General features: G+C 39.4%; 1 protein-coding gene across 3 annotated transcripts; it reads right to left on the bottom strand.

The window, feature by feature from the left end:
* Window positions 1-335: 335 nt before the first annotated feature.
* LOC577858 lies at window positions 336-9,156 on the bottom strand. 3 transcript variants are annotated; one of them, XM_030975382.1, is made up of 6 exons: window positions 8,948-9,156; window positions 6,756-7,136; window positions 6,012-6,136; window positions 4,253-4,418; window positions 2,892-3,426; window positions 336-1,954 (listed from the first exon to the last, which is right to left on the bottom strand). In XM_030975382.1, exons 2-6 carry the CDS (start codon window positions 6,943-6,945, stop codon window positions 1,651-1,653), a joined length of 1,320 nt encoding a protein of 439 aa, XP_030831242.1. In that variant the 5' UTR covers window positions 6,946-7,136; window positions 8,948-9,156; the 3' UTR covers window positions 336-1,650. The 3 variants fall into 3 exon arrangements, with proteins under 3 accessions (XP_030831242.1, XP_030831240.1, XP_030831239.1); XM_030975380.1 differs by having other exon boundaries at window positions 8,919-9,156; XM_030975379.1 differs by having other exon boundaries at window positions 8,915-9,156.
* Window positions 9,157-9,240: the final 84 nt, after the last annotated feature.

Consider the following 9,240-nt stretch of genomic DNA (forward strand, 5'->3'; position numbering starts at 1 on the left):
GGCGGTAGCGGCGCGGCCAAGAGAGGTATTTCACCCGGCCCCCGCTCGCGAAGCACATGTTGTATGCACATGTATGCACTGAAAGGGGTGTGCTAGATAACAAATTGTCCAATCGGAAGCCCTGTGGGATTTCTATGCATGGATTCAAGGATGGCTGCGCTGCAATAGTCAAAAGTACGTGCTAAACCTTAAACGTGCTAAACCTTAAAGTGCTAATTTTGAAAATCGGCAAAATTGGCAAAATCCGGAATTTATGGTATGAAAATCGTACCGCCCGTAATCGGCCGATTTCCCGTAGAAATTACGGGAAATCCGTACTAGTTGGCATCTCTGTAAAATGCGTCCATAACCTTGACTATCACCATGGTTTAACTTTAAAAAGAATCTTTCTACAGTGACCTCGTGTAAAGAAATACCACTTGTCTACAAGGACCACATCCTTTGTCTCCCTTGTAAAGAGTTTCTCAATGAAACATGGATCACATATACATAAATATAACTTCCCTATAAAGACCACTTTTCTTGTCCCTCCTCAGAGAGATTTTTATATATACCGGTATACAGGTTTCACTGTACTACTCAAGGTGGTAAAATGCTGGCATCCCAGGGTCTGCCTTTAAAGCTGCGATTGATATTCACCTAAATACATTGACCCGTATCCTAAATTTTACACTAAGCTAGTGTCCAAATCAGGGCACCATCTTACAAAGAGATGCGATTAATCCAAATCAATCGCAAGTTTGCAATCTTCTATCTCTTATCTACAGTACATATGCGATTGATATCAAGCGCAAATAAGTTGCGATTACTATCAACTCTTTGTAAGACAGGGCATAGATATAACAAAGGAAGTTAGTTAGAGATCTTTTCTTTTGTTAAAAGTGATCCTAGACCTTTGTTTTAACTTAATCAGTAGAATAAGGACTGTTGTGTCCGATTTGGATCAATTGCAACACTTCATGAGACAGGAACCTGAAATCTATGTTCATTGAGTGCCTATTATTTCTCCTACAATATTTGATATGTTATTACTGGTAATTGATACATGTGAACATGTAGTACGTACAAGTAAATGATTACAATGATCATTCCCATACATCGTAATTTGGTCAATTCATCACAAGATATTTGGGCAAGACCAAGGTATGGCCCATATGTCACCAATGATTACTGACTTATATTACTTGCATTATAAAAATATAATTTACTCAACATTTTGTTTCTTTCAAGCTCTAGAATTAGGGCTATCCGCTTGATACAGTATCTTGGACTTGCCATAGATACAATCTGCGCATGGGTAGCTGTAGGTCATTGTAAATTGTAAACCCGTCAAGCCGCATACTGGAGTCATGCTCATGAAAGTTATATAATCATTATTCATTCATTCACCAAGGACCACTTCTGATACACATTTGAAAGTATTCTTCTCAAGAGGGCAAATAAAAGGTTTTCATGAAGCATTTCCATTACTCCGGCAGTAATTATTCTAAAATGCACAAAGTGGAACGTCTCCATGTGCAAAAGTCTTGTGGATATTTGGGGGTCATTTTGACCAAAGCTGGTCTATTGCATGCTTTGTATTCATGCAGTTCTCTCCCCTTGACTTATCCATTCATTATTTCAAACCTTTCTCCCTTCTTCCTAGGATGGTCAGTGTTGGACATCGATGGGGTTGAAAATGTTCATCTCCTTTCTCAGCTTCATCATATCAAAGGAGCCGTCGTCGGGCGTCGCCCTTTCCGGTGATTTAGGATTCAGGCCATAGCTTCGCTTTGTCGGTTCTTTCCCTGCCTTACTTCTCTTCTTGTCCTCCTGCAACAGCTTTGAACGGGCGTCGGCTTTCTTCTTGCCCTTCGTCTGATCTCGTTCATTGTTCTGTTTCCTTGACAACCAATCGTCGAAGGTCGAGTTGCGATCTTTCACTCCACCTTTTCCTTTATCCGCCTTTGAACCCCTGTAAAGGTAGAAATAAAGCCATCATATATGAGATGAGTGTCTTATGTTTTGGAAGAAATATTGATTGTTCTAGTGTAATTGAAAGCAGAGCTGTGGTTAGCACTGGTACGAAGAGTACACCATTCTTTAGGTTACTTAACGATTGCGCCATTCCAAGATTGCCATCGGTCATTTGTTAAATTGTCTATGAACAAATCATGTAGAAATATCCATAATTTGCTGCATATAATACTTTCCAACTGGTTTATAATAAGAAGTAGGGACACTTCTGGACAAGCAGTACTCTCAATTGACTTGTAGTCACAAGGTTGAGAGTTTGAGTCCTGGCTCAGTGGAAGAACTTTCACGATTGAAAGTCGATTTAATGAAACACTGAGTAAACCCAGACAATGTAAAGACTATTCTTGAAAGATGGTGCTAATTATTAATGCATCATATGTTTCATCTACTCTAAAAGGGAATTTTTCATTCCATCTTTCAATATCAAAGGGCAAACTCAAACTTGGGAAGATCTACTTCTGCACCTTGCACAAATGCACTTCTCAACACAAAATATTTCACTAGATTTGTTTTGTTATTTTCACTCAAAATTAATTCAGCCATGCTCACTTTTAATCACTTCACTTATATCTTATTTAACATTGAATACAATGCAGTTGCATGGGTTATTCTTTTATTGTGTTAACTCGGCAGAGGCCACGGTCATGTTCAAGCATTTACGCTTACGACATGTGGTCTCCTGCTTTTTCCTTTTGTAACAAAATGAAACTTTTATTTTAACTAGAAACAAACTTTGTCAAACATACATGTTATTCATTATATTTATTTGTATGTTTCTTTGTACATGTATTGATATGAAAAAGTGGAAATAAAACAAACAAACAAACAAACAAACAAACATGTTACTACACTGAAAGAAATGACAGCATGCTTACTTCTTTCCACCTGCCCTTGCTTCTGCTTCTTGCACATTCTTCAACGTTTCCATCCCAAGTCGCACCTGAGTCCCTACCTCCTCCTGATCAACCAGCCAATCATCATCGACCTCCCCGTCGCTCGACCACCCACTCGAAGCAGACTCTGGTCGATGCTTCCTTCTCGGTGCACTGAGCCTCGTCCCTGAGAATTCTCCAGGTGGCAGTATCTGTGTGGTGTACATCTGTGCGTAGGCGCCGTTGAACCACGTCTTCAGCTTTGAGTCGTACATCTGGTGAGCCATGCGTCCGCTTGAGCGCGCGATCGGCTTTTGCTTTGCTGCCCTCTGTTGCCATTGGAAGAGGAAGATCTGCCTCTCGCAGGATTTGTGGCCCCACAATCCAGCAAGGACCAATGGCGACTTGTTCTCTGTGTCTGGATCATCAATTGTGGCACCGTTGTGCAGCAGGACCTCAACAGCACTGTTCATACCTTGGGCTGCTGCTATGTGCAAAGCAGTGCGGCCATTGGCAGTCTTTGCATGTACATCAGCACCTATATGGGACATTGACATTTTGAAGGAACATTTTACTTAATGGCCAATTATACATTTCTATTTTTCACATACATCAAGTTTCAAAAACTTGCACAAAACTGATATGCTTCTACAATGTAGTTCACTTAAAGGCACACTGCCATACTTGTAGCTACCTGCTCCCTCTATATAGAAAACTTCCCCAATCGGTGCCTGTTGGTCCCCCATGATCCTCTTTTTCCTATGTTAAATGAGAGCTGAGTTAATGACATAGCCACCTGTCACAGTGACCTCGATGGCTCGCTGTGTGGTCTAATCCCTTCTTGCCCAGTAGTGGTGACGGTCTTTAAAAATAGATCAACAAAATGAAGTACATGTATATGCTTCCAGTGCATTCCTACCCTGTATAAATCTACCAAAACTAATTTTATTTTACTATAGTCCAATTTTATTTTACTATAGACAGCTAACAGACCACACTATGCTTGGTAAATCAAGCAATTCTTTGATTGTAATAGTGAATTGGCACATTGAAAAGTTCACATATAGTTGTCTGACACCTACCGGTACATGTAATACAATTATTACACTTTGGTTTTTCAAGACACTTCTAGAAAAAGGTCATTATATCATAATCTGCAAAGAATTAAAAGGCAAGGATAAACACATTAGTTTTCTGCACAGCAGATAAATGGAATGGGGGCATCCACAGATTTATGTACCGAAGGGCCACATTATTACATACATCTACATATGATTCCTGAATTTGGACCTGTCACATCATTACTGGTACAAAATTCCAACATCTCTGGGAAAATTATATAAATGCGTCCTGGATAAACCTACCTCCCTCGATGAGTTTCTGTACCATGTTGACATGACCTCTGTGAGCAGCTATACAGAGAGCAACAAAAGCTCTGTCTGCTATCCATGCCTGCCTCGACTTCTCTCTCATTGTCTTCGAAGATGGAGTCTCGTATGTTGTGTCCTTCGTAACTCCCAGCTTCATCACCTGATCGTCAGATAGATAAGAGAAAGTGTTCTCATTAAACAGCTGATTACTGAATTCTCTCATTACCATCTAGGATTAATAAAAGGGTCATCTGGGGAGTGTTTCACAAAGACTAAGATCGACTTTAAGTTGGACTTAACTATAGCAGGCCATTCATGCCACTGGTTGCTCTCACCATTTGTCTCTCAATTATAATCTTTAGATAATATTTTTTCCTGCAATTTTGAACTATCAAAAAATGTAAATTCTGTAGATTAGTGACCATGATTTGTACGTCCTTTGAGAGACCACTGCCAGTAAATGGTGATAGCAAACAGTGGCATGAATGGCCTGCCATACTTAAGTTAAACTTAAAGTTGATCTTAGTCTTAATTGTGAAACACCCCCCCCCCCCCCCCCTGGTCCCAGTAGACAATGAGTCAACAAGGCATGGTTTATTTGAATTCTTACAAACACCAATGGTGATATGTTTCGGTGTTGTTTTTAATCAGGATCAGTAAATTAGAATCTGAATTTTCAGCTACTGACTCATAAACGACAGCCCCAAAATCATCTTCTAATACTCTAAACTTTACAAAAACTGATGAGCTATTCAGAGTAAGGCTGTGCACAACAGTGTAATGAGGTACCCGAGTACACTCCCAGGCTTACAAGCGAATACTCAAATATTCGGACGCCATAATTTTTTTGATTTTTAAAAAAAAAAATTGATTTTTTTAAAAAATTTTGATTTTTTTTATTTATTTTTTTTTTTTTGCCACTATCATACCACTCGGCAGTTTCCCAGGTCCCTCGCCGAAAACGAATGCAATTTTACTTTGAGTTGCAGTTGAAGGCGCTGATTTAATAAGAATAATAACAGTAAACAATGCTGTTTTAAAAACCAAAGATGGCAGAATAATCCATTTTCCTCCAAGTCCAAACAGAAATCTGGACATTTGGTCCCAGTTTCTGAAAGGTGAGTTTGACAGTGCTTGAGTTCGGAAACATTTTTACCGACGGTACCATGCCAGCGGACGCCGCTCTCCCTGGCACGGGTAAGCGTGGGCCTGGATATTTTTTTTTTGCGGCCGAATATTCGGGTACGAGAAATCGTACCCGAGTAGTTGTCAACCGTGCGGGTACTCGAGCATTCGACTACCCGTCGCAGCCTTAATTCAGAGTATTTAAAAGCCATGCGTTTGTGATCAATATGCTACAGCGATGTGAAGATGTTACTGCATAAAAGAGCTAGAGTAAGTGAAACAATTTAACTTCCTTACATACAAGATATAAAGAGTGCTGGAAACATTAGCGTTATTGAAATCAGATTGTTTTTTTTCATAACCTATGTCTCGATCTACTTGTTCAAAATTTGATATGTGATTATTTTGCAAGCGAGTATTCGTTTGTGCCACGTCTATTATTGCTGTGTTATATCTTTCTAAATGTACTATGGAATCTTATTTTAACAGTTCTGTATAAATGTTATGCTTTTTGATGTAACTTTGTTCATGTATAGGGCCCCATGGAAGACCACTACTTATTGTGAATAGGCTACCCTGACAAAAGATTAGAAATAAATAAAGAAAAAAATAAAGAAATAAATTATACCTGATTCACGTCTCCTTTTGCTGCTGCTGAGATGAGAGTTTTCCATGTATTCCAGACATCTAGATTAATGATTGCACCTGGTACTATATCATGGTGTTTGACATCACTATCATCCATCATGTCGGCTGAAGAATGGAACACAAGACAAGAGTTTTAATTCATATGGTTCATAATTTTTAATTTACCAAATTTTGACTGATGGCAGCTACATGTATATTTTCAATATCTTTTATACATAAAAAGGGATGAATTGATTTTCTCACAAATGAATTATCCTATACATGGATGTCAAATTTAGATATTACTTAAGGAGGGGGGGGGGGGAATAGGGGAGGTTGCAAAGTGATCATGCTGATTACCATTTGCAAAGCCCTTAATGATAATAACTTCTTAGTAGTTAATGAGCTATTATATGTTTTGTTCTATTGAATACTTGTTTTAAAGACCGTCAATACTACTGGGCCAGAAGGGATTAGACCACACAGTGAGGTCAGCTCTCAACTAACATAAGAAAAAGAGGATCATGGGGGACCAACAGGCACCGATTGGGGAAGTTTGTCTATATAGAGGGAGCAAGTAGCTACAAGTAGGACAGTGGGACTCTAACAAGGTGAAATAAATAAACATTTATAGGTTGAAGCGACGTTAATGTACACAGAATGTTAATACAGGGGGAGGGGGGGGGGGGGTCAATGGATGCCATTAGTTTCCAGTAAAACTGAAACAATCGGATCAAAACCTCACCTTCATCAAGGTAAGTTAATCTTTGCAGATGGCTGGGTATCCCGGTAACAAACTCCATCCTGGATTTCAAAGCTCTTATCTTCATCTCCTGGTACACCTCCTTCATGACAAAGATTTCATCAGTGAAGAGCTTCACCCGTAGCTCAAAGAACCGGCCCTTGGCCTTGGCACTCCCAGGTTTGTCCCCCATGATCGGGGCTTGCCTCTACTCTCTTTGCAATGTTCCCGCAATGTTCCAGTAATCGGTTGCACTCTGCTAAACTCCAACGTCTTCCAGATTTGTAGGCAGGTCTGCTGTGTACCTATTGATAGTACTTGTAAGTCAGTCACTTCTATATATCAAGCTGCATTTGTAACATCTTTGGCATTGAGGTGATAGGTCTAAAAACGTGGAGAAAAAAAAAATCATATGTATAAATAAGAGTTGAAAGTGAACTCAGAAACATTGTTGAAGGTTAATGAAAAACTGCGTAATTTTTGAATGAAATGTTACTTATTATATTCCTTCTACTGTACTAACCCTCTAACATGCAAAAAATCCTGAACAAATTCTCAAACCACAAAGATTATGAAAGATTTTTATGGTTTTCTTTGAAGGCATCACTGTGCAACACCCTCTAACTGTAAATTCTTCCATCCATTTTTGAATTTTTCCAAACGTTTTTTCCATGAAAATAAGACATAGGTCTAGTCTAAGACTAGACCGAAAGCTTCAGTCTCTATACCGTCGGTTGTTCCACTGAGACTACGTCTGGCTCCACTAGACCTACGGTTATAGAGACAGAATGATCGCCTATGCCAGCCTATGTTGAAGATATCACGGCTAGATTTTAGCCGTTAGGCCCCTCCCACAAACATGAACAAACTTGCCACGGCCGTATTGTTATGCCCCCAAAATCCCCCAAAATGTCATTTTACCTCGTGCATATACAATTTTACATTAGGCCTAGGCTATAATACATCGGTTCCACTTACTAACTTGATTGAAATAATCCGTTTAATGGTCCCTTTTAAGGAAATTATGGGTCAAAATCGACATCCATGTTGAAAATCTTGCAAGCCGTGTTAAACTCTCGCTGCCGTCAATCTCATCCCTTCTAGTCTACGCCGAAGGCAAAATGATTATGAAGGAAAAACTGTGCGCCATCTACACGTTCGTAATGGCGTTATCACAGTTTTTCCTTCATAATCATTTTTGCCTTCGGCGTAGACTAGAAGGGATGAGATTGACGGCAGCGAGAGTTTAACACGGCTTGCAAGATTTTCAACATGGATGTCGATTTTGACCCATAATTTCCTTAAAAGGGACCATTAAACGGATTATTTCAATCAAGTTAGTAAGTGGAACCGATGTATTATAGCCTAGGCCTAATGTAAAATTGGATATGCACGAGGTAAAATGACATTTTGGGGGATTTTGGGGGCATAACAATATGGCCGTGGCAAGTTTGTTCATGTTTGTGGGAGGGGCCTAACGGCTAAAATCTAGCCGTGATATCTTCAACATAGGCTGGCATAGGCGATCGTTCAGTCTCTATAACCGGAGGTCTAGTGGAGCCAGACGTAGTCTCAGTGGAACAACCGACGGTATAGAGACTGAAGCTTTCGGTCTAGTCTAAGACAGACTTTTAAATTTGTTAACACTTAAATGTTTGGAATGGTATATAGACTAGAGCCAATTCATTGCTTTCACCAAAAATGTAATTAAATTGTAATAATATAGTTGGGAGAATTAAGGACTCGATCAGTTAATTTTTCCCAATTTTTATCATCAATGATGGTCTTTTTCACTCAAACTTTCAGATTATCTTTAATTGTAGATCTAGCATTGAAGTCGCTACCTTAACACTTTTTTCTTTTATCTGAACAATGATACCAAGGCCCTTTAATACTTGGACTTTATTTCCAAGACACTCAGCTCAACTAGAAGTAGACCTAGGATGAATACACCAAATGAATGATGATACATGCAAAACAACAGCAACAACATCTAATTTCTTTTAGAATGTTTGTGTCTCTTTTTTTTCTCAGGAAAATGCTCATAAAAATTTCCTCTCATAATTCTTTATTCAAAGACAAATTCTTGGTATTTGATGACACTCACACTGGCAGACACTTAACTTTTAAGTTTTAAAAGCCATCTACGTACTTAGATCTACCTACCAACAGTGACCAACTACCAATTGAATTACCAATCACTCCCTGACGCCCGCGCCCGACTACTCCCGATGCCGTGGGCCGTGTGAATTTGTGATCAGACAATTGATCAATTTTCCTAGATCTTAAGACTTAGGTCTTAGTTAGAATGGTAATCAGACTCGACTCGCCTTTCTTCTCTAACAAGGAACATGCTGAGTAACCAAACACTGGTGAATGCTTTATCAGTTAAGGCCTAGGGGTTTGGTTCGGCAGGTACACATTTTACAGCAGCAGGAGCTCGACTTATGTACGGTACGAGAGAGAGCGTCTCTGGCAACACAACAAC

The sequence above is a fragment of the Strongylocentrotus purpuratus genome, unplaced genomic scaffold (assembly GCF_000002235.5).
Source record: "Strongylocentrotus purpuratus isolate Spur 01 unplaced genomic scaffold, Spur_5.0 spur5_scaffold_8, whole genome shotgun sequence".
Taxonomy (NCBI): Eukaryota; Metazoa; Echinodermata; class Echinoidea; order Camarodonta; family Strongylocentrotidae; genus Strongylocentrotus; species Strongylocentrotus purpuratus.

What these genes read in the sequence shown, in the direction of transcription:
- LOC577858 (XM_030975382.1), bottom strand. Translation starts at nt 6,945, where the DNA reads ATGGGGGACAAACCTGGGAGTGCCAAGGCCAAGGGCCGGTTCTTTGAG. An exon ending in ATTAACTTACCTTGATGAAG is followed by an intron (nt 6,137 to 6,755) that starts GTGAGGTTTTGA and finishes TCCATTCTTCAG; the next exon opens with CCGACATGATGGATGATAGT. An exon ending in CAAAAGGAGACGTGAATCAG is followed by an intron (nt 4,419 to 6,011) that starts GTATAATTTATT and finishes TCTGACGATCAG; the next exon opens with GTGATGAAGCTGGGAGTTAC.